Genomic DNA, 25,855 nt, shown 5'->3' with positions numbered 1-25,855 from the left:
CCACAGCTAGGGTGTAGAGAAAGATCAACTTAATGCAAGATAGGGTTCTTTCAAAAGTCTGACAGCACCAGAGAAAAAGCTGTTCTTGAGTGGGTTGGTACATGTCCTCAGACTTTTGTATCTTTTTCCCAATGGAAGAAGGTGGAAGAGAGAATGTCCAGGGTGTGTAGGGACCTTAATTATGCTGACTGTTTTGCTGAGGCAGCTGGAAGTGTTGACAGAGTCAATGGATGGGAGACTGGTTTGTGTGATGGATTGGGCTGCATTCACGACCTTTTGTAGTTTCTTGCGGAATTGAGCAGAGCAGGAGCCATACCAAGCTGTGATACAACCAAATCAGCTCTTTAAGGACATGTTCTATTTGGCTGGTGATGGTTGTTTTTCATCATGAGTTGTCATGTGAAGGGTTGATTTTGACTGCATATGCAAAAGTGAGTCAAAACAATGAATGTAGTCAAATAAATTTTACATTTGTTCAGAAAATCCAGAATTCGAGTATATTTAACAAACAATTATGCTTCTTATGCTGTTAAAAATATGATGTTTGCACTATTTGACTGTTTCCTTTTAAGTCACAGTGATTAAGGAGCAAATTATTCCTGAAAGTGCTTTGACAGTGTATGCCCCATTCAAGCTGGCCTTTCTGAAATGAAACATAAAAGTATCGGATCTGAAATGAATTCAAACTTAATGTTAAGGAAGAAGGAAAACAACAAAAGAGGAATGTTATTTTAAAATAGATTCCCCATCCATCCCCTAAACATTTCTGTTTGAAACCAGAGCTACTGAAGACCAAATTGTGGTCTGCAGTTCAGACATGAAACTGTTCAAGCTGGATAATGGAGGTCAATCAATCTGTCAATAAAGCTATTAATGCATTACCTTTAGCAACTTCAGTGAGATTACAGATGCCAAACTAAATAATAAACTGGGTGCTAGAAACAGAAGTTGCAGAGAAAGATAAAAACATCTCATTATATTTAAGATATAAACTTAAAATTATCCTCTGGCCTGAGAACCGGATATAATTTCTTCTTCTTACTGAAACTATAACTAGCTTAAACCACTAGGATTGTGGCATCCTAATTTTGAATACAGTTATAACTTATTCCCCAGATAATGCTGATTTTTTTTTAAATCTGTTCATGGAATGTAGGCAATACTGACTAAGCCAGCATTTATTGCATATTCCTAATTACGCTTGTGAAGGTGGTGATGAGCTGCCTTCCTGAACTGCTGCAGTCCATGTGGTATAGGTACATCCACGGTGTTGTTAGGAAGGGAGTTCCAAGATGTTGACCAAGAGACAGTGAAAGAATGGCGATACAGTTCTAAAAACTAGTATTGTGCCCTTGGTGATCATTAATAGATAGATTCTGCACTTCCCTGTTTGTGGCTTTGGAGATAGTTGGGGGTTTGTAAAATGCAGCAGGTAGCTTTCCCACCACATTCCTGTAAACCCCTGACTGGTATGAGATTTTATAAAGGGCAGTGAAGATATCAGCAGCCCACACAATCTTGAGACTATTGAAACCCATGATGGTCTTGCTGCTGTTTTGCCCATGGCAGAAGGAGGTTCATGCCAAGTGGGTAACATGGCAGCTTTAGCTGGTGTCAGGCAAATTGGGGGGGGGGGGGGGGGACATTCTTTGCAGGCTCCCTGTACTTAGCAGAGGCAGCACTTAATTTGCCTAAGGGTGACTGCAAGGCAGCCATTCTTTCCCTGGATGGGATCCATCAACTTTGTAGCTCCTCCTAACATCCAGTTTGATATTAATTATATTTTATCTGGATAGAAAGTAACTTATTACTCACATACTAAGTGATATTACTCACATATACCATCATAGAATCCCTACTGTACAGAAGGAGACCATTCAGCCTATCGAGTCTGCACAGGCCCCAACCCAGGCCCTATTCCTGTAATCCCTCGTATCTTTGGACTGTGGGAGAAAACCAGAGCACCTGGAGGAAACTCATGCAGAGATAGGGGGTTGGAGAATGTGCAAGCTCCACACAGACAGTGACCCCAGGCCGGAACTGAACCCGGGTCCCTGGCGGTATGAGGCAGCAGTGCTAATCACTATGCCACTGTGCCGCCTGTATCCCTATGCCTTATTACTTGGCTTTTGTTTAGCTAAGTTGAAAACATTTCACGCAATATTGTGCTAGAATCCTGGTGGTAAAATGTTAGTTCACTTAGTTTATTTAAGAAGATTCAAAGCAAACTAAATCAGGGAAATAGGCCTGGATCATTTGTGGATTGGTAATCATCGTCAGATTGTAACTGTATTTGAGCTTTTCCACACCTCAACACTGCTATGCATTTCTTGCTAGATCAGCCAAACCCAACTTTTCCAGAAAGACAGAGTGTAGCATCCCTTGAAGGACACCATCACGGTGCTGTAGAGTCCAGGGGGTAGACAGGATATGCCCTCTTTCACGGCACTGTTTTAAAGGTCCAGTGTGAATTTTAGTAAATGGGTAATGGATAAATGTAGTAGGGTGCATAGGATTGCAGGAGGTCAGTGACAGGTGGATCGATGGGTAGCAGGGTCAGGTCGGGTTGGGTGAAATAACTGGTAAAAGGAGTCATTGGATTGGGGGTGAGGGGGTGGATTGTCTGACTACCATTACTTAGCCAGGAGATACAAGCTAACATTTCCTGGGTAACTGTTCAGGTACCACAGATCTGTCTGATGTCCGATTCTGACAGAAGTCTCCAACTTTAGTTCAGAGTCAGAAATTTTCACAGAGTCCAGGTAGCCTGGGAATTGCAAATTACAAGTTTCAAACTTCCCAGGCAATTTCTACTGTGGTCAGCATATCAGGACTTCCACACGGTGCTGATACTCACCTTGGGCTGTGTGTGTGGCCTCTTATGGAGACCAGAAGATCTGTGTCTATATATTGAATCATTGACACAAGTGCAGACCCAATTCGATTTTTCCTCCTTTTTGATCATAGGATCAGATGAAACTTCCAGTTATTACACAATGGGATTCTAATATTCAGCTTTCATACAGCAAAGAACATGAGGTCTAGGAGCAGGAGTAGGCCATCTGAAAAACTCCACCCATTCAAAAAGATCATGGCTGATCTTTTCGTGTACTCAGCTCCACTTACCTCCCCCCCCGCCCGCTCACCATAACCCTTAATTCAAAAACTGTTCAAAAATTTCTCAGTCCTTGCCTTAAAAACATTCAATGAGGTAGCCTCAACTTCTTCACTGAGCAGGGAACTCCACAGATTCATAACCCTCTCTGTGAAGAAGTTCCTCCTCAACTCAGTCCTAAAATGATCCTAATCCTGTTTTGTGTATATATTTTCACTTTCTCACAAAATCTCACTTTAAAATATCTGTACCTAATGTTTACTAATCATAAGAATATGTGAAATTAAACTTTAGACTAATTTTCACATGAAATTAAATGTTTTTCTGATAAGGTACATAGCTTACAGTTTGAGATGACAATAATGGTCCAAAAGTGTCTATTTTTCTTGCTGTTTTGTTAAACAGAGGAGCCTAAATAAAACTGCAGGGGATGACCAATATTCTGACGCCAGGAAGGAAGTACTGACCCACATGTGCTCTCGACCAATGCAAGTAAGAGAGATTTAAATTTTTAAAAGATTTCTTGTTTATACAAGAATAGTATATTAGTCTGCTAACAAAAACATAGATGATTCTAGACTTCAAGAAACATATGTGAACTGTGTTACAACTGTAAATGCATGTAATGATAAATACATTGTTAGTTAGGGTTGAATTTTGTATTCTTAACTTTACCCATATTTTCATATGCCCATCCAACTTCAGAAGTAATGTACTTTGTTTAAATGTAAGTTGATTGTACGAACAGAATGTTTGGTGAAAATTCTTTGTGTTGTACTGTGAAGCCTTGATCATCAAGGGTTGGGGTTTCACTGTCTTCTGAACCATTGTTAAGTTCTGTACAAGGTGTTGCATTCCTAATTCTGATTGGAAGGGTTCACAAGAAAGGAATTTGCCCCAAAAAGTACAAAAGTTTACTGCAGTTCACAATTAAATACTTATGCACTTATGACACATTGTAACACAGATGTAGAAAATGTGTATGTGGCAAGGCAGACATTGTTCATACTCAGTTTACTTCTGAAAGATACTAATGCTTATCCACAGAACATATTGGTTTGCCAGAAAGATGCTGTCGTTCATGGTTTGATGTCAAAATAACAAACTGAGAACGTGTCAAGCTGTCAGCTTGTTACCTTTCAGATTTTAATTTGATTGTCACAATTTAAATTGTCTCATTTCGTTGTGGAACTGTCAATATATCAGTGGCTATCTGCAGCCATGCTGGCAAGTTTGAAAAACTAATAAAATTGGACAAAAGCCAGACCCAAGTTCTTGTTTCCCTATTTTGTAAATTCATCTGTTAGATTTTTTTTTCAGTCTGTATCAGTCATCTAGTAAGAAAGTAAAATCTAAATAAAATATATTTTTCAGAGCACAGAGGTTTTTCATGAATATTTTAATGTTCACATATTCTCCATTAAATGTTGCAGAAGCCATGGGACACAATTGTATAATGTGGATATTCAGTCAGATCTGTGATAGAGAACTGTGGTGAAGCCAGCAGGACATTGTTCATTACAAACAACATTTTCAAAAATATATGACAGATCATTTTTCATAAAACCATTCATTCAGCTTTTAGGCTGTTGTCTCACATTTGGCACTTAACTATAATTTTTCAGTGGTGCTGCTTCCATTGTTTGAATTAAGTGAAACATCCCTAGTGTTTTAAAAGCATTAAAAAATTAATTTAAGATGGGGCTTATATGATATGATTTTTTTAAGATAAGGGTATTTTGAATCATGAAATTATGTGCCAGAACACTGTTGGGGTGTAAACTCCCTAGATATTTCTTCCCTGTATATCTCTAGTGCTACCTGAATGGTTTTTAATGTTAAGTTAGTTTCTTCTCTTGATTTTATAAATGTATTAGTTCTATATGCTTACTTAAGGCCTAGTTATTGATTAGGGTTTATTTATTTATACAAAGTTGGCAGTTCTTTTTTTACCCTTTGTTTCTTATGTATTATCAAGTTAATTAATCAATAATCAAGTTTTTCTTAAAATTAGAGTGCAGATAACACACTGAACACATACGTATCACAAGTAGGCTTACATTAACACTGCAGTGACATTACTGTGAAAATCCCCTAGTCGCCACACTTGGGCGCCTCTCCAGGTATACTGAGGGAGAATTTAGCATGGCCAATGCACCTAACCAGCACATCTTTTGGACTGTGGGACAAAGCCAGAGTACCCAGAGGAAACCCACACAAACACATGGAGAATGTGCAGTCTCCATACATACAGTGACCTAAGCTGGGATCGAATCCGGGTCATTGGTGCTGTGAGGCAGCAGTGCTAACCTCTGTTTTGCTCTAAATTCCTCTGGCTGCACTTCTCATTCTCCCCTTTGATTATTATGTATTTTTAGATGTAAAGTACTTTGGATGATTTTGCCTTTCATTTATTTGACTTCTCCCTGCCTCTCTTTTATAACAGTTTCTCCCACTGTTTGTAATGATTATTCAGAAATGCTGTTTTAGATGAGGGTCAAAACACATGGCCATAGCCAAAAATATAAAGGCTTTGTTTTCTTGAACTTCCTGGACTCTTGATCAGATCTCAGCCTTCCTTTTCTTGTGTTATTGTGTACATGCATTTCCATCTGTCAGGATGACTTGAAGTATCTCAACAGAGACATTTTAACTGAATGTTGTTGGAATTTCAAAAGGTAGGAAAAGTTTTAACCTTCCTCCAAAATCCAAAGAGTGGTAAGATTGCAGAACTTGCAAGCACAGTGGGTGGATGAGTTGAATAGTAAATTTGAGCAGAACCTAAAAAAAAATGAGGGAGAAGTATATAGAAGGTTACAATGGTAGACTTAGATGAAAAAAGATTGGAGGAGGCTCAAGTGGAGCATAAACACCAACATTGGGCCAAATGACCTGTTTCTGTGCTGTATATCCTATGTAATACTTCAGCATTTTCTATCACGAGTGTAATGAATATAATGATTTACACATTCACTGTGCTTTTTGAAAGTAATTGTATCAACCTATATTTATTGTTTTAAAATGCAGTAGTAATTTCAATTGTCATATTCCCTGCAACTGGCAATTGCAGGAAGATGTGCTACTGACATTATGGGTACATTGTTTTGATCTTCCAGAAGTTCCCAGCTTGGAATATGTTCCATTGTTTGACTTATCTGTTCAGATACAATTAGTGTAGTGTGTAATGATTCAGGTATCCTAAGAGTTTATCACATCAAAATGCCCAGGTCCATTGTTATAAAGTTAGATAAGCTTTTCCCAGGTAGAGAAGGAAAACATTTTACATTTGTGTTTGGATAAGTAGAGCAATTGGATTGTTGTCACCCTCAGAGCTGAAGAGATGAATCATGATGACCAGATACTATGGAAATATTTTGAGGGCATATGTGTGAGAGGCAAATGTAAATTTAAATCATTTCAGTCATCAATGCTTGCGAGAAACTCAAAACTAAATTAAAATAAAAGAGAAAATGTTGGAAATGCCAGCACCTTCTCTTTTAGTTTCAGATTCCAGCATCTGCAATTTGTTTTTATCAAAGCTAAATTATTTGATTTAATTCTGAAACACACCATTCTTGGTCTTCCCTGCATCTCATTTTTTCCTCATTCTTTGAGTACAATTTCACTAGTGTGATGTCATGGAAATACTTTCCATGTCAAATAGTTATCATTTCAAGTACATTGTTTTTTTCTAATGAATCAGTGGTCTATTTAAAAAAGTTTAAGCATTCTAAATTTTATTTCTCTGCTTAAACCTTTTAATTACTGCAACAGCACAAAAGGAAAATATTGCAGATGATGGAAAATTGTTTTTCCTATTGGAAAAACTAAGCAGATCAGGCAACATCTGTGGAGAGAGAAACCTTCTGATGAAAATTATTGAGCTGAAACATAAACTCTGTTTCACCCTTTAATGACTCTCATATTTATTATCAATAAGTGGAGTCAAAAACACAGTCCCTCATTATATGGTAGCATTTTAAAAACAATAACAGGCTTGTTTTTGCATGTCATATACATTTTAGCAAATTTGTCATTGGGACTTCATTCTGATGAATCCCCTGGCAGACTGCTGAAGTGCACGCACAACGCAGCCCCCCTCCCCCGTGACCCCTGGTGTTCGCACAACACCCCCTCCCGCACCCTTGCCAATCTCCCCCTTGTGTAGTCTCCTCCTCGCATATACCCCCATCATTGTGCATAGCCCCACCCCGTTAGCACTATCCCTGGCACCCAACTGGGCACTGCCAAGGTGTCAAATAGACATTGCCATGCTGGCACTGCTGATGCTGTGGCCGTGGTGCCTGGTCCTCGCTACTGCTGAATAGTAGTGAATTTTGCTGGTCATAGTCATTCATTCCTGTTCCGTCCAGAGTACAGCTTTGAACCTGCGTGAAAGGTAGCATCCAGGTGGGTGGAAGAAACAGTGCCAAATCTGATGTGTAGACGTTGATGTCGTCAATTCTGTGTTAATAGGCTTGGCACCCTTTCTCACACTGGCTAGTGAGGTGAGCCAGTAAGATTGCGCCACTGTCTCTCCTCTCTTTCTCACACACACATGCACTCACTAGCAGCTGTTCACCCTACGACCCAACCTCACCCACCCCCTGCCCTACAGGATCTCTCTCCCACTGAGCCATGCTGTCTCTTCTCCCTGAATCCCAGTGCCTCTTCCCCCATGAATACCTGGCCACCACATCAAAATCCTCTCTTTTTTCCTGTGTACACTTAGCGGTGTTGATGTTCATTCTTTCTCCAATCACACTCGGGAGAAGCATGGTCTGTGATTTAAGGAGCAGTTCCTTTCAGAATTGTCAATTCCACTTGCTGGCATTTTGAAAACTGGCTCTGGCCAGTTCATGGGTTAGGTAAGTCTGATCAAGTGCTTCAAATTTATATCACACATCTAATAATGTGCAAAATATATTTATTAAAAATGTGGGATTTATAATTTTGTATGCTTTGGAAATAGGTCTTTAATATGGGATAAAATATAGGGTGGGTGGGGTCATGTGACCTGCTGTGAAGTCTGTCTAACAACTTGCCTGGTTGACTAGACTGTGGGGTCTATGAGGGAAAAGGGGGAGATTAAATGTAGCCCCAGGTTGTTTTGCTGGATAGAAGGTTCAAGCTGTTCATGCTTGCTTCTAGTCTAGGTCCCAGAGAAGTATGGAGAATATCAGATTGTAAATAGTTATGGTTTAAACTGTCCATTTTCTTCCAAGTTGAAATAAAGCTGGGATCTAAAGAATAGCAAATTATCATTTAACCTGAATACCAGGCCCATGTGATTCTTGTTAGCATTGAGAAGGTCATGGGAGAGGGGAAGGGTTTTGAATATATCCTTGAAAACCCGTAGACAAGGCAGTTTTTCAGGAGCTGGGTGGGAGCAACTAATGGCCAAAGGTCTACAAGGTTCACAATGCATGAATAAAAGTGGGAGCTCACTCTCAGAGTGAAAAAAAAACAAATTAGTGAGGATTTCAAATGGAGTGAGAAGGTTCACCTGTCTTCTGCCAGAGGCAGAATTGCTAGTGTAGGGGGTCATGAGAGTCTGTTCCAGACTTTCACGCGGTTTCAAAGCTGTACTCTGGACGTAACAGGAATGAATGACTATGACAAGTATTATGTTGAAACAACAATTTTATTGAATAATGATTTTAGCAATATGACTTTTATACTTGATAATATGTGTGAAAATAATATATAATAATATAAAAAGAAAGATCACTTTATTGAAAGGAGAAAGCATTTGTATATTTCTGAAGGAAAGGTAACCGATGTTTGCTTAAACACAAAGGGAGTGGGATACTGAGAGTGCATGATCATAATGAATTGTGGTATGGGCTCAAAAGGCCAAACAGCCTATTCCTGCACCTATTTTCTATGTTTCAAACGATGACCTTTAATTTGGTCTGTTCCACAACAGCTCAAAATTGGCACACGTATTACCGTTCTGTTAGTACAAACATTGAAGTTGCTGAGTAACTGAGTAAATGACTCTGGTCAGTCATTCCCTTTCTGACCCTTCATCCCATCATCCTTGGTTGACTATTCCACCCAGCTGCAGCCTCATGTTTCTGAAGCAACGTCCCTTTAAACTGATTTTTTGGCTTCATTCCAGTAGCTGGAAGCCTGCTACACAGTCTTTCCAAACCAAATCTCAGCTTTTATCAGTGCTTCTCACAGGGACTACAAGGTTAAGCAGACTTTGTATTATTCGGGTCATTTACATAGCTCCTGATGGTGCCTTCACATCAGCTATCAATCAAGCGTTAGGTCTATCAACCCATGATACTTCAGATAAGATAAGACCACAGCAGATAAGATTACTCAGTGACTTGGTCTCTAATCCAAGGGTCACTGATTGCTGTTGAACAGCACTTCTGAATGAATGTAAAAAACCTGTTTTTGTATTCTAACTCAAGAAAGTGAAAAACATAATCTTAGCCTAAACAGCAACTGTGCTGGTCAATACAGAGAGGAAACAAGATCTGGGAAAACAGATCGCTACTGATTATTATTGATTAATTAATCAAAACACAATCATGGCTGGATTAAGATCAGTGTGTATCAAGTGAGAAAATACAAAATGACTTTAAGTATTAAGAAATCAAAGCATAGCAGAAATAAAATGCAAAATACAAAATTACAAAAATTATTGGCTGCAGATCTCAATTAGAAAAACCTTCACTGTGAAAGTTGGTTCTTGAGTGAAATGTTACAGACTGGGAAAGTAAAGGAATGGAACTAAACCCTTGAGAGCTAAGAATCATTTGGCTTGGGTCTGGGAAAATCAAATGACTACTTAAGAGACGGTGTAATGTACACTTGTGAAGTGGGTTTTTCAGCTGTGTTAAAAGTAGAGAGAAATGTTCAGTTCTGTAAATTGCCTACAATAATAGTGTGTCAGTCAATAGTGCTTTTAGTCTGTTAGTTTGTAAAAATTTTATATAGTAAAAACTTGCCCTGCCATTCTTTTGGCTATTAATTAGAATTCACATTTCTTTTTGTAAAATTATTGGTCTGTATAGTGTTTGTAACATACTTCAAAACATCGAGTCTTTTCATATTATTAGTCCTTTTAGAGACCTAACCTTTCATATATTAAAAATTTGTCCTGAATATAATTTAAGTGCACTGATTTATGCTGACTGGCAGGAAGTGGATTGATGTTTGGAGATTTACATTCCCAAAGTATGCTGTGAATTTGAAGTTCCAACACTATGCAAAATCAACCCATTGGACTATTGATAAAATATGGAAATTGGCAAATCATTCATTATACCCTAGTTGTTTGTAGATTCTAAACCCCCTAACAACAAAAGACTTAAGTGTTTTTAAAATGGTATGGCATATTCTGTTTCTTTTCTTGACAGTTCTTTCTGCCCCTACCAAAACACCTCGATTCAAAGTCATAAGCAACAAGTGATTGTGACAAGGTAGTCTGCTTTGGTTTATTATCAGACTATTTATCCAACATCCAGTACTAGTTGTGCAGACAGGTCATTGAATGAAACTTCCGAAAGAAAATTGTCTTCCGTTCCTGCTACAAAATCTATTCCCCAGTTACCAAGTCCATCCCTCTCCCTGGCAACTGATGCAGGTCTAGATAGCTAGTAACCTTGGTGTCATATTTGCCCCAAGAAGTAAACTTCCAACCAAAGGATCGTAGAATCCCTACAGTGCAGAAGGAGACTATTTGGCCCATCGAGTCTGCACCGACCACAATCCCATCCAGGCCATATTCCTGTAACCCCACATATTTACCCTGTTAATCCCCTTGACATTAGGGTCAATTTAGCATGGCCAGTCAACCTAACCCGCACATCTTTGGACTGTGGGAGGAAACCAGAGCACCCAGAGGAAACCCCTGCAGATATGGGGAGAATGTGCATTCTCCATGCAGTGACCTGAGGCCAGAATTGAACCCGGGTTCCTGGCACTATGAGGCAGCAGTGCTAACCAATATGCTGCCCTGTGTATTTGCACAATCCCAAAAACAACCTATTTCTACCTACGTGCCTTCACCAGCACAATTCGTCAGCTGCTGTGACATTCATCCATTGCCCAAGATATCATAAATCAGGAATTGGAAGGGAGGGAGGAACTCAGAACAATTACAGTCACCTACGAAGTGGTGCTTAACAAAATGTTGGAGCTGCGGGCTGTCAAATCGCCAGGTCAACACCATTATTCCCATGAAACTCATCTCCAAACTCCTTGGCCTAGGCCTCGGCACATACCTCTGTGAATGGATCCTGAACTTCCTAACTCAGAGACTACAATCAGTAAGGATAGACAACAACACCTCCTCCACAATTATCCTCAATACTGGTGCCGCACAAGGCTGTGTTTTCAGCCTCCTATAATACTCCTTGTACACCTATGACCATGAGGCCAAATTCCCCTCCAATTCGATTTTCAGGTTTGCTGACACCACAGTAGTGGGTCAGATCTCAAACAATGACGAGACAGAGCACAGGAATGAGATTTAAAAAATTTGATGAACTGGTGCGGCAACAATAATCTCTCCCTTAATGTCAACAAAAGGGAGGAGATTGTCATCAACTTCAGGAAGCATAAAGGAGAACATGCCCCTGTCTACATCAACGGGGATGAAGTAAAAAGGGGTTGAGAGCTTCAAGTTTTTAGATCACCAACAAGCAACCTGTCCTGGTCCCCTCATGCCGACACTGTTAAGAAAGCCCAACAATGCCTCTACTTTCTCAGAAGACTAAGGAAATTAGGATGTCAGCTACGACTCTCTTTTACAGATGCATCATAGAAAGTATTCTTTCTGGTCGTATCACAGCTTGGTATGGTTCCTGCTCTACCAAAGACTGCAAGGAACTACAAAAGGTTGTGAATATAGCCCGCCCATCTCACAAACCAGCTTCCCATCCGTTGACTTTGTCTACACTTCCTACTGCCTTGGCAAAGCAGCCAGCATAATTAAAGACCCTCACACCCCAGACATTCTGTCTTCCACCTTCTTTCATCAGGAAAAAGATGCAAAAGTCTGAAGTCACGTACCAACCAACTCAAGAACAGCTTCTTCCCTGCTGTTGTCAGAATTTTGAATGGACTTACCTTGCATTTAGTTGAACTTTCTCTACACCCTAGTTATGACTGTAACACTACATTCTGTACTCTCTCGTTTCCTTCTCTGTGAATGGTATGCTATGTCTGTATAGTGTGCAAGAAACAATACTTTTCACTGTATGTTAATACATGTAACAATAATAAATCAAATCAAAATCTGCTGCCAGCATCAGGGGAATGGAATTTGAAGGTGTGGTGGGAGGGTTACAGGTGGAAAGAGTTGCATAAAAGCCCAAGCAGAGAGGATCAAATTCTTTGATAATGCTAGATAATGCATGACAAATTGATGGGCATAGATTGGGGGTAAGGACATATAGATTATAAAGAAGCAGAGCTTTTTAAGTTTAGAGTTCTTAAATTTAAGTGACTTTAGAATGGTTTGTCTATGCAAGTCAGTTAAGACAATTTGGGGGTGATGGGGTAGTTTGGGTCACGTACTAACTGACTCAAGAACAGTTTCTTCCCTGCTACTGTCAGACTTTTGAATGGATTTACTTTGCATTAAGTTGATCTTTCCCTACACCCTAGCCATGATTGTTACACTACATTCTGCACTCTCTCGTTTCCTTCTCTATAAACGGTATGCTGTGTATAGCGCGCAAAAAGCATTACTTTTCACTGTATGTTAATACATGTGACAATAATAATAAATCAAATCAGGTCCTGATGGACTTCATCCTAGGGTCTTAAAAGAAATGGCTAGTGAGATAGTTGATGTTGGCTTTAATTTTCCAAAATTTCCCAAATTTGGGGAAGGTTCCATTTGATTGGAAAATATCAGCATAACTCCTCTATTCAAAAAGGGAGGGAGACAGAGAGCAGGAAACTATAGGCTAGTTAGCTTAACATCTGTCACAGGAAAAATGTTAGAAACTATTATTATGGTAGGAAACATATAAAAATTTTGAGGCACACTGTCAGAGTCAATGTGGTTTTGAGTAATGACCTCAACGAGACCCGTGAGGTTAGCTTCTTGGAGTATGAGCTCCCTGATTGAGTTAATGATTGCCTGCCCAATCAGGGAGTCTCACCTGGACATCTATTGAGGAATGTAGAGGGCTACTGACACTCTGAATTCTGACTTTGTACCTGAAGTACTCTTTTGAATGGAATTGAGTTTGTAAATAAAGGGAATCTGGTGAAGGGACACTGGCGTCTGAGGAGTTATTTCATTTTGTGAAAGGGAAATCATGTTTAATCAATGTGTTGGAGCTCTTTGTAGGAGTCACCTGCTGTGGAGAAAGGGAAGCCATAGAATGTTCTGTTTAAAAATAAAGAGTCGCCCATTTAACAGAGTAGGAGATTTTTCCTCTGAGGATTGACACTTTGGAATTCTCTTTTTCAAAGATAGCATCTTTGAATATTTATAAGGCAGAGATAGGTGGATTCTTTATTTTTAAAAAGGTGAAAGATTATCGATGTAAGCAGGTGGTTGCAATCAGATCAGTTATAATCTTATTAAATGGCGTAGCAGGCTCAAGGGGTCAAATGGCCTACTCCTGCTCCTATTTTTATGTGTATGTAAGTTTACTATATAATATAAAAGCTCATGGTGTTGGGGAGAATATATGAGAATGGATAGAAGATTGACTAACTTACAGGAACCAAAGTCAGAAGAAGTATGTAATCATGAGGTTGGCAAACTAACTAGTGGATGAGTGATGAGGTCTCAGCTACTTTTCATTTATAGTAATAACTAGGTTAAAATAATCTAATAATAGGTTAAATTGAATGGACTTCCTCATTGAGTTTTTGGAATTCTCTATCCCAGAGGTCTCAGAAGCTTAATTATTGAGCATGTTCAAAACAGAAGTACGTAGATTTCTGATACTAATGACATCAAGGACATGGCAATAACCCTAGAAAGTGGCATTGAGTTAGATGATTAGTCATGGTCTAACTGAATGGCTCAATGGGCTAAATGGCCTATTCCTATTTCCATGAATCATCTATTCCTGATCCCATTTCTTATGTTATGCGCTTGCTGATCTACATTGTCTCCTGGTCAAACAACGTCTAATTTTTAAAAAATTCTCAACCTTGTTTTCAAATCCGTTAATGAGTTTGCTCTTCTCTATCTCAGTAATCTCCTCCTGCCCCACAACGTTCTGGGATATCTGCACTCCCTCTAATTCCAGTATCTTGAACTGGCCTGATTTTAATTGGTCCACCATTGATGGCTATGCCTTCAGCTGCCGAGATCCCAAGCTCTGGAATTTCCTCCCAAATCCTCTCCATTTCACTGCCTCGCTTTTATCCTTTAAGATGCTTTGTAAAACGTAACCACATTTGGGCTGCCTTATGTTGTATCAGCATATGTAGCTCAGTCTCACATTTTGCTTGAGATATTTTGTGTTGAGGTGCTACATAAATATAAGGTATCATTTTAAAAATAAATCTATTTATTAGAATGATAATTGTTGGCTCAATACTTCCTACAATATTACTAATATTCACCTCCATTATATATTCTGTTTTTGAGTACTTTCTGTCTGTGATACTGAGTAATGCTGCACCCTCATTTCATGGCTCTGTTTTTTTTACACATTTATGATCAAATATTGAGTCCATTTATAAATATCCTGTACTGAACATTACTGTTAAGTTAAGCAATTGTGCAGAACACAAATGTTGGAACATGTGCTTTGATTTATGGGGCTTTTTGCCCAGAGGACTGTTTCCACCTCCAGTGTCATTAATCAGTCAGTGTATATCTGTGTCAAGATGACAGGAAAGAAAAGACAAAAAAGTACCCAGCGGTGTCATCTTCTTTCATTGAAGGGAAGCATACTTCCCCATACTTTTCTGTTTGTCCATCCCATAGGGTCGCTTTGTTGAATGGAGTTATGGCTTATGTTTTTGTAATGACTATCTATCTTTAAAATGCTACCATAGATCAGGGCTTTCCAAACTGTGGTTCACAACACACAGTCAGGTCACAAGAAGGAATTTTGGGGTTGAGAGCTCTGAGGTAGCAGTGGCTGCTGTGGAGCACTGACCAAATGTCAACAGCTGCAACACTCCTTTAAATTCAGGTGTTTTTTAATGGTAAACATAGCTCAACTGACCAATTCTTAAAGCCCGATTCTTGCTTCAGAAAAGCCATTGAAAAGGTAGGTGCTTTTTACTTTAAAACACTGCAGGTTAATCTTGCAGCTCTCTGTGCTATTCCGCTCTTACAGCTCTCCACCCCACGCTGGTCTCACAGCTGTCAACCCCATCCTGCTCCTGCAGCACTCCACCCCATTCTCAGCTCTCCAGCCCTCCTTTCCCGGCCTCACAGTTCTTTCCCAACGTGCTGTGTTTTAGATTCTGAGGTACAATAACAAGTTATTTTGCTTGTTTTACATGTAGTGAAAACAACCTCAGTGTGTGCTCAGTATAAGTGTATTTAATCTCTTTCCAGATGGCGCAATACTTCTGTACTGGAACCCATAATAATGAAGCATTATTCCACCATTATGCACTCAATGTGCCTCTCTACACTCACTTCACTTCACCCATTCGCCGTTACGCTGATATCATTGTGCATCGACTTCTTGCTGCAACATTGGGTAGGTTACACACCTTTGTTACAGGTCTGTGTGCACAGTGAAATAAGATGAACCATTAAAATATATTGTATTATATAATGTTTTAAATAGAGTTGTGGAGCAGATTGATGTCATGTTTAGATGTGATTCTTACAAAGATTGATCTTGGTCTTTTAAACTTAGGCTTTCATTGGCTGGTACATAAGCCTTTGGAGTTTTCTTCAGCCAATGAAAGCCCTTTTTGAGCCAGACAGATCTGGAAGTTTTCAGAATAAGAAAAAAATAAATGACATTATATTTGATGACCAATGTCTCTCTACAACTATTGGGGTAATTTAAATTATTTTCAATTTCCAGTGTGAAATGCTGACTAAGAAAAATTGTGTTCTAGTTTGTCGGTGATCCTGCAAATAGACTGCTCCTGCTTTCACGCCAAGATATGTGCGGATTTTTATTCGAAGCAGTCTCTTAACATACCAGATATCAAATCTCAAGGTGCATTGACACACTCAGACAGCCTAGTTTAAATGATTATCTCCAAATCATTTTAGTCATTTGCTTGTCTTTTGTCCTTATTGAAGAAGGGGATTAGATATCTGTTGCAAATTAAGATTTCTACATGGATTACCAAATGTGTGCTCAGTTTTAACCAACATTGTGTATGCTTTTTAAATTGAATTCTCTTTCACGTGGAGATGATGTACTAGGTAACTGCTATCCAACGGAAGGTCAATATTACTTTCATAAATTTCATCATGTAATTGTCCCTGGGGAGTACAGATAAAAGGTACATTAGCAAAAAAGGTTTTTAATGTGTCAACATTGTTTAAATTTTAAAGTTTATTAGTATCATAAGTAGACTTACCTTAATGAAGTTACTGTGAAAATCCCCTAGTCACCACATTCCAGCGCCTGTTCGGGTACACTAAGGAGAATTTAGCATGGCCAGTGCACCTAACCAGCATATCTTTCAGACCGTGGGAGGAAACAGGAACACCCGGAGGAAACCCACATAGATGAGGGGAGAATGTGCATATTCTGTACAGACAGTGACCCGAGCTGGGAATTGAACCCGGGTCCCTGGCGCTGTGAGGCAGCAGTGCCAACCACTGTTAACATTCCTTTGTTTTAATTCTTCTTTCATGTAATTATTGATGTAATAACATCCCCAACATCTAGTATCAATCAATTAGGCTAAATTGAAATAAATATGACAAAAAAATTGCAACTTGTGACTTTTTGACTGGTAAACTCATTACTGGCATTTGAAACTAGAGTTCATGTGGAGGCCAGTTGTTTCTTGAATAAATTAATCATAATGTATGAACTTGCACTTAACTGCTGTAAACTGACTTAGATGATGTCCTGTTCAATTTAAATAAGATTAGTTTTTTTTTGTTAACTGCAACCATGTATGCATTAAATTATTCCAAAAGCTAAAAAATAAATTAAAACATTGCACCAACCAAATTGTTACTTTTTTTAATGAACAGTATAATAATATTAGGCAGAAAATGTTGAGAATAGTCAGCAAGTAAGATAATGTTTGATAAAAGTCATTGACTTGAAATGTTAACTTTGTTTTTCTCTCCATGGTTGCTGCCTGACTTGCTGAGTACTTCCAGCATTTTCTGATTTTAAGTTATTCAGCACCTACAGTATTTTGCTTTTGTTTTAGAATAACTACCTGGTTTCATAAATTGCAGCCTAACCAAACAAGAAGCTTCAAATATGATTAAAACATTTTGAGTCATTTTACTAAATTTGCTGGTTAATGGACATGTTTATTTTAAAAAAAGTTGATTTTTCCAGTAGTAAGTATTCTCAATTATGTTTTTAGATTCTGCTCAACAGATTGGTCTAGCTAAAAGTGACATTCAAAAACAAGCAGACCTTTGCAATGCGAAAAAGAGTGCTTCAAAAAAAGTGCAAGAACTTAGTGCTGACCTTTTCTTCTCTGTTTTTGTGAAGGTAAGGAACCTTACAATTATTCTGTTGATAGCTTGCAATTGTTTTGCCGATGGGGTGTACCTTAGTGCAGCAGGAACGAAGCATCAAATCATTTAGGAGACCTTGGGCCTGATTCTCCCATCGCGATGCACTAAATTTTTGGCGCGTCAGGTTGGGAGATGAGCATGTCAGCCATTTTGCAGGATTCACACATGCGTTCCCGATGCATGTGTGTCTCCCACCAGTGGAGAGCAGGCACGGTCAAGACCACACTGCAAACCGGCAGGAAGACCAGGTAAGTGATTTTAATCTATTGGGGGGGGGGGGGTCCTGCCGAAGTGTAGGGAGTGGGGGGTATAATCTTCACTGCTGGGGGTGTGCTGGAGATCGGGGCACTCCGGGAGGGGCGGGATGTCGGGGCTGACCTGGGAATGGTCATGGGGGCCATGATCGGGCCATGGGGGGTGCTAGAGGGGAAACACTGAGGGGGTCCAGGCAGGCCAGCGATTGAGCTGGCCAGCAAACAGGAGGCTAACAGATCGGGACCATTGCGCATGTGCAGAGGTCTGGGACTATCAGATTCTGGCGTGAATAGACCCTGCCTCCCCGAGCTTTTAATAATATTCATGATTGTGACCTCTGCAATGCACAGAGTGTAGGAGATTTGAGTCTGAACTCCCATTGAAAAAACAATCGTGAATTACACCAGTTTTCATGCAAATTTTCAGCACTTCGAATTTTTTTGGGAGAATTAGGCCCCTTATTTCAGCAGACTAGCAGCAATTGAATACATGCCAACTATCAGTATTCTTTGGACCAGCTCCATGTCAGTATTTGTTGACAAAAATTAGTGCTGACCAGTCTTGTTACTACATCGTATCACCCCTGCTCAAATCCTGCTGCTTATCAAAGTGATTTCATCCACTGCATATTACAGATGGGAATCAGTTGTGAGTGCAGCAGCCAGAGTCAATACTATTTGCTGCAGTTTTCTGGAAGGAGTGGCACGAAGGAAAACAGAAAAGGAGAAATTAATGGCAATGAAAAGTAGGGAGGTAGAGGGAGAGAAAATGTAGCAGAAGTTACAAACACTTCCATGGGAAGGGAAAGAGGAGAAGATCAAAACAGCAATGTGAGTGGAGAACAAAACACAATGCCAGTAATAACAGGGAAGAAGTGGTGCCAATAGTAACAAATGAATAGCAGGAGGGAGAAGAGTATCAGCTTGGAGTAAAAGGCTTAAGGTGGAGAAGTGTTCAGAGAGCGGTGTAGGCCTCTGTTGGAGAAAGGGGTTCAGTCAGCATACAGTGGTAAGATACATTTATAAGAACTATGTAATTTCAGGTGTAATTAAAGTGGCATAAATTTAATTGCTTGGCGTAATTGCACCAAGTGCCATATACTCATCACATCTGTGATTGCTGACTTTGATCAACTCCCAGTCCAATGATGCCTCGATTTTTAAAATTCTCATTTTCATGTTTAAATCCATTGCCCCTATCTCTGAAATGTCCGACTGCCTTCCAAGACCTCTGTGATCATACAGTGCTGGTTTTCTATGCAACCCAGATTTCCTTCATTCCACCATTGGTGGCAATGCCATCAACTGCCTCATTCCCAAGATTTGCCACTCTAAGCATTTTCATCTCTCTACCTTTCTCGCCTCAATTAAGCTTTTCCGTAAATCCTATTTTTTCAACCAAATGTTTGGTCACCTGCTCGACAATCTCTTTATGTGGCTTGGTGTCAAATTTTGTATGAAATACACTGTGACGTGCCTTGGGATGATTTTATTCTGATCACTACCTTGTATCACTCTCCCCTTTTCAAAACACTGCATCCTTCTAGAAAAAGCTGTCCTAATGCCAGCACTACTAAACTGTAGTGCGACTTTGAACTGAGTGTGGAAATTGGGTGAGAAGAAGGGAATTTTAAATATCTTTCCAAAAATCTAATATTGTTTATATTTTGAGTTTGACATGTAACTGCATGTACTGTTTAACTTCTAAGTCTTATCCAAGGATCTAAGTAGAGGAATAGGAGCTATCCACAGGCAGCAGCTAACAGAGTTAATTAAAGAAACTAGCTTGAAGTCGTCTTGCCATACCTGCTCTCAGCTGCTCCCTTTATTCAGAACATATAAATTCAGGCACTGTCTGTATCACTAGCATTGAGTGATGCTTCACTCAGAGTGTGGGAGTTTGGTGAGGAGGGGTGGGAAAGTATTCCTTTGCTTTTTCTAACATTTTCACCCTGTATAAATTGGTTCTGCTCTACTCCAGGGCAGGTGAACTATTGTTAAGTACCTGGTACGTTTCAAATAGTACTGGAGTTGTAGTAAGATTGATAAATATCTAAAAAAAATTGAGTTAATTAAAACTCATAAGTATGGCAGGACTGGTGATGTGTCAAGGCTGCAGCATGTGGGAATGCTTGGATACTGGTGTTATCCAGATCAAGCACATTTCCTGTAAGTGTCTGGGGCTTTAGGAGCTTTGACTCAGTCATTGAGTTAAAGGCTGAATTGCAGGCACTGTGACACATCAAGGAGGTTGAGAGTTACCTGAATGCTTTGTTTCAGGAGGTGGTCACCCCTGCTAGGATAGGATCTTCTGGTTTGGAATGTGGTCAGGGACAGGAGCGTATGACTGTAGCTGAGACAGTTAAGAGACTCCAGAGGGCAGGAGTGTTAGCCACTGCAGTTGTCCAACAGGTTTGAAGTTATTTCAGCATGTTTGGATAAGAGTAGGAGCTGCAGGGTGGATGAGCTAACTGACCATGATACTGTGGTGCAGGAAGCCATTCAAGGATGAGCACATAAGAATGTAGTGATAGTAGATTAGAGAAATGAATGCATGGCTCAAAGACTGGTGTAGAAGAAATGGGTTCTGGTTTGTGGCACACTGGTAGACATACTGGGGAAAGTGGGATCTGAACCATTGAGACAATTTACACCTGAACTGTGCTGGGGCTGAAATTCTAACAAGCTGCATAACTAGGGAATTAGAGAAAGTTTTAAACTAAATAGTGGGGATAAAGGATCAACATTTGGGAAGATATGGTAAACTAAAGAGTAGAGACAAAGCAAGAGATGTCGGTACTAATATGGAAATGATAGACTGTGACAGAAAGAAAGAGAGTAGAAATCTAAGAGTAAATCAGTAGATAAGGCTGGATGTGACAAAAATAAAAAAAAGGCCAAACCTTAAAGCTCTGTATCCAAGTACACACAGCATTTGAAACAAAGCATACTGATAGTGCAAATAGAAATGAATAAATACAATCTGATATCCATTACAGAGACATGGCAACAGATGATATAGATTGGGACCTGAATATTGAAGGATCTGTGACATTCAGGAAGGACTTGAAGTTAAGAAAGGGTGAAGAGGTAGCTCTGTTAATTTATGACGGTATTAGCTCATTAGAGAGAGAGAGAGGACCTAAGTTCAGGTCACCAGGATGTTGAAATTGTTATTGATGTGATGACTTCAGCCAAGCCTGAGGTTGGCCTGCTGGAGTATGAACTCGTTCCCAATTGAAGGCCCAATTAGGGAGCCTCCTTTCCCCTATTTAAAGCAGATGTGTTGATCTCACAAAAGCCTTCGACATTGTCAGCCGACAAGGCCTGTGGAGGATCATGTCAAAGTTCAGCTGCCCCCCCAAATTCATTCAGATGGTACGCCAGTTCCATGATGGCCAGTGTACTGGATAGTGGAGAATCCTCTGAGGCATTCTCAGTCACCAATGGCATCAAACAGGGCTGTGTACTCGCACCCATACTGATCAGCATGATGTTTACTGCCATGCTGAATGATACCTTCTAGGACAGTGTTGCTGGAATCAGCCTCAAGTATAGAGTGGATGGGAAGTTCTTCAACCTGAGGAGACTTCAAGCTATTATCAAAGTGAAGGAGATTGTTCTGAGAGACTTCCTCTTTGCCGACTGCACTCTGTATACTGGCTCAGAGTGTGGAGATGCCGGCGTTGGACTGGGGTAAACACGGTAAGAAGTCTCACAATACCAGGTTAAAGTCCAACAGGTTTATTTGGTAGTAAACGCCACTAGCTTTCAGGGTTTGCCCTTTCGTCAGGTGAGTGGCCAACATTTGGGGAACTCTCTGCTGGAAGACGCTCACATGGAGGGCAGAAGAAACATTACAAAGACATACTCAAGGCCTCCCTGAAGTTGCTTGACATAGACACAACCACCTGGGAAACACTGGCACAAAACTGTCCTACCTGGCGCTGCCTCATCCACAAGGGCTGTCAAGCTTATGAAGCAAGGTGCATTGCTGAAGCACAACTTAAGTGCGAGCTGCGCAAGTCCAGAGCCACCAGCGCAACAACCACAGTGCCTACACAAGTCTGTCCAATATGTGCCAGGACATTCTGTACCCGAATTGGCCTGATCGGTCATCTTTGGACACATCGCATCCAGCCTCAAAACGACCAATGGTGTCAAGGTCCCCATCAACGACGATGGATGAACAACATTTAAAGCAGGTGTGTCAGTCTCTCTCTCTAGCAGAAAGTTTAACTGGGTGCACTGGGTTGTATAGTATGTTGTGTGAATAAAGGAACTGCTGGTGACAGGACCATTTTCCCCATGGATTTATTACATTTGAGATGAGAAGTGATGGCGGAGGTGCTTAATGAGTACTTTGCCTCAGTATTCACAGTGGAAACTGATCTGGGAGATTTTGCCACGGTTTTGCAGCAGATGGAAAGGATTGAGTATGTGGATATTAAGGAGGAGGATGTGTTAGAACTTTTGAATTCTATCAAGATAGATAAGTCGCCGGGACCAGATGGGATGTACCCCAGGATACTGTGGGAGGCGAGGGAAGTGATTGCAGAGCCCCTGGCGATGATCTTTGCGTCGTCAATGGAGGCGGGAGAGGTTCCAGAAGATTGGAGGATTGCGGATGTAGTTCCTATTTTCAAGAAAGGGAACAGAGATAGCCCGGGAAATTACCGACCGGTGAGTCTGACCTCAGTGGCTGGCAAGGTGATGGAGAGGCTTCTGAGGGACAAGATTTACGAGCATTTGGAGAGGTTTGACATGATCAGAAATAGTCAGCATGGTTTTGTCAAGGGCAGGTCGTGCCTTACGAGCCTGGTTGAGTTCTTCGAAAATGTGACTGAACACATTGACGAAGGAAGTGCAGTGGACGTGGTGTACATGGACTTCAGCAAGGCATTTGATAAGGTCCCCCATGCAAGACTTCTTGCGAAGGTGAGAGGGCATGGGATCCAAGGGCCTTTGGCCTTTGGCCTTGTGGATCCAGAACTGGCTTGCCTGCAGAAGGCAGAGAGTGGTTGTGGATGGGTCTTTTTCAGCATGGAGGTCAGTCACCAGTGGAGTGCCCCAGGGATCTGTTCTAGGACCCTTGCTGTTTGTCATTTCCATAAATGACCTAGATGAGGAAGTGGAGGGATGGGTAAGTAAGTTCGCTGATGACACGAAGGTCGGTGGTGTTGTGGATGGTCTGGAAGGATGTCAAAAGTTGCAGCAGGACATAAATAGGATGCAGGACTGGGCGGAGCAGTGGCAGATGGACTTCAACACAGATAAATGTGTAGTCGTCCATTTTGGCAGAACCAATGGGATGAACGAGTACACCATCAAGGGCAGGAGTCTTAGTAATGCTTGAAGAGCAGAAGGATCTTGGGGTCCGGGTCCACAGGACTCTTAAATCAGCCTCGCAGGTGGAGGATGTGGTCAAGAAGGCATATGGTGTACTGGCCTTCATTAATTGAGGGATTGAGTTTAGGAATCAGGAGGTAATGCTGCAACTTTATAAGACCCTTGTCAGGCCTCATTTGGAGTACTGTGCGCAGTTCTGGTCGCCTCACTATAGGAAGGACGTAGAAGCTATTGAAAGGGTACAGAGGAGATTTACAAGGATGTTGCCTGGACTGGGAGGCATGCCTTATGAAGTTAGGTTGAGGGAGCTGGGACTCTTTTCCCTGGAGAGACGAAGGTTGAGAGGCGACCTGATAGAAGTTTATAAAATGTTGAGTGGAATAGATAGGGTGGATTCTCAGAGGCTATTTCCCCGGGTTGAAATGGTCGCTACGAGAGGACACAGATTGAAGGTGCGGGGAGGCAAGTACAGAAGTGATGTTAGGGGTAAGTTTTTCACTCAGAGGGTGGTGAGTGAATGGAATCGGCTGCCGTCAGTGGTGGTGGAGGCGAACTCGCTGGGGTCTTTTAAAAGACTTCTTGATGAGTATATGGAATTTAATGGGATTGGGGGTCATAGATAGGTCTATAGATTGGTAGGTGTTGATGTGATCGGCGCAACTCATGGGCCGAAGGGCCTGTTTGTGCTGTAATGTTCTATGTTCTATGATAAAGGCAATAAGTCACTTGTGGGAGTGGTGTACCATTCCCCTAATTATAACCATGTAATAGGACAGAGTATAAAAGAAGAGATATTGGGAGCTTGTTAGAAATGTACTGCAGTAATCATGAGGGATTTTAATCTTCATGCAGATTGGAAAAATCAGGTGGACAAAGGTAGCATAGATGAGGAGTTCATAGAATGTTTTCAGAATAATTCTTAGAATGCTTAACGCTTCCTGGAGAGGGCAGGCTATATGCGATTGTAAAGAGATAAGATTAATTGAAAACCTCTTAGTAGCACCAATCATAATATGATTGAATTTTACATTCAATGTGAGGGAGAGAAGAATATGTCCAAGCCTAGTATTCTAAACTTAAATAAGGACCACTATGAGGGCCAAAAAGTGGTTCTAGCGAAAATGAACTGGCAAACATGAAAGTGATAGATCAACAGAGGCTCAGTGGCAGACATTTAAAGAGACATTCCAGGAAAATACAGAATCAACACATTCCAATGAGAAAGAAAAAATCCAAGGGAAGGGCCCATCATCTGTAGTTAACTAAAAACATTAAAGGCAGTGGCTGGAATTCTTTGGCCTCGCATGCCCTGCTCCAGCTGCCAACGAGAATGGAGAATTTGGCGCTCAGCCAAATCTCTGTTCACAGCTGTGGGAAGTCTGACAACACCAGGTTTAAGTCCAACCGATTTATTCGATAGTAAACTCGCAAGCTTTCGGGGTTTGCCCCTTCGTCAGGCAAATGGAGAGTTCTGGCCTCAGACAGAGCATATGTAAACTGTCTGCTGTTATATGCTGATGAGGTCAGAGATTCTGCCTACTTAAAAAGCATGCATTTGCTCAAAGACAAGTGACCAGTCAGAAAATTGGAAAAGATACTAAGCAGCAAAGGGTGACAAGAAGATTTGATAAGGAAGGAAAAACTAGAGTATGAGAGAAAGTTGGCCAGTAATGTAAAAACAGATTTTAAGAGTTTCTATAGATACTTAAATAAGAAAATATTTAACAAAGTGAGCATTGGTCCTATATAAAATGTATATGGGGAATTGCTAATGGAAAGTAGGGCTATAGCAGATGAATTAAGCAGATATTTTGTATCCCTCTTCACGATAGAGGACACAGGTAACATCTCAGAAATAGCTGTAAATCAGGAAATGGAAGGGAGGGATGAAATTTGCACTCACCAAGGAAGGGGTATTGAGCAAATTGGCTGATGAATCCTGTGGTCTGATGGACTTCATCCTAAGTCTTAAAAGCAGTGGCTAAAGAGATAGTTAATGCATTGGTTTTAATTTTCCAAAATTCCCTAGATTTGGGGAAGGTTCCATGAGATTGGAAGACAACAAATATAGCTCCTTTATTCAATAAGGGAGGGAGACAGAAAGCATTTGGAAAATTTCAAGGCAATCTCACTGAGTCAACATGGGAGGGGAGGTTTGTGAAAGGGAAATCATGTTTAACCAAGTCATTGGTGTTCTTTGAGGGAGTCACATGCGTTGTGGATAATGGGAAACTGGTGGATGTACTGTATTTAGATTTCTAGAAGACATTTGATTTCCCAAAGGCATTTGATAAGGTGCCACATCAATGGTTATTGCATAAAATAAAAGCTCATGGTGTAGATAGTAATATATTGGCATGGATTGGTGATTGGCTACCTAACAGGAAACAGAGTTGGCATAAATGAGTCTTTCTGTAGTTGGCAGCTTGTGATGAGTGGTGTGCTACGTGAATCAGTGCTGGGACCTGAAGTTTTATAATTGATATAAATGACTGGGGTGCA

General features: G+C 40.5%; 1 protein-coding gene across 6 annotated transcripts in view; it reads left to right on the top strand.

The window, feature by feature from the left end:
• Nucleotides 1-25,855, top strand: part of dis3l2 (DIS3 like 3'-5' exoribonuclease 2) — a 260,531-nt gene that overhangs the window by 218,662 nt on the left and 16,014 nt on the right. For all 6 annotated transcript variants that reach the window (XM_080185679.1, XM_080185682.1, XM_080185678.1 and 3 more), the window contains 3 exons: nucleotides 3,521-3,607; nucleotides 15,627-15,774; nucleotides 17,594-17,724. In XM_080185679.1, the coding sequence (XP_080041805.1) occupies nucleotides 3,521-3,607; nucleotides 15,627-15,774; nucleotides 17,594-17,724 (366 nt within the window). The remainder of the gene's footprint in view (nucleotides 1-3,520; nucleotides 3,608-15,626; nucleotides 15,775-17,593; nucleotides 17,725-25,855) is intronic.

Source organism: Carcharhinus amblyrhynchos, chromosome 3, assembly GCF_965287045.1.
Source record: "Carcharhinus amblyrhynchos chromosome 3, sCarAmb.v2.hapA, whole genome shotgun sequence".
NCBI classification, from domain to species: Eukaryota; Metazoa; Chordata; class Chondrichthyes; order Carcharhiniformes; family Carcharhinidae; genus Carcharhinus; species Carcharhinus amblyrhynchos.
This window is presented reverse-complemented; position numbering and strand designations above follow the sequence as displayed.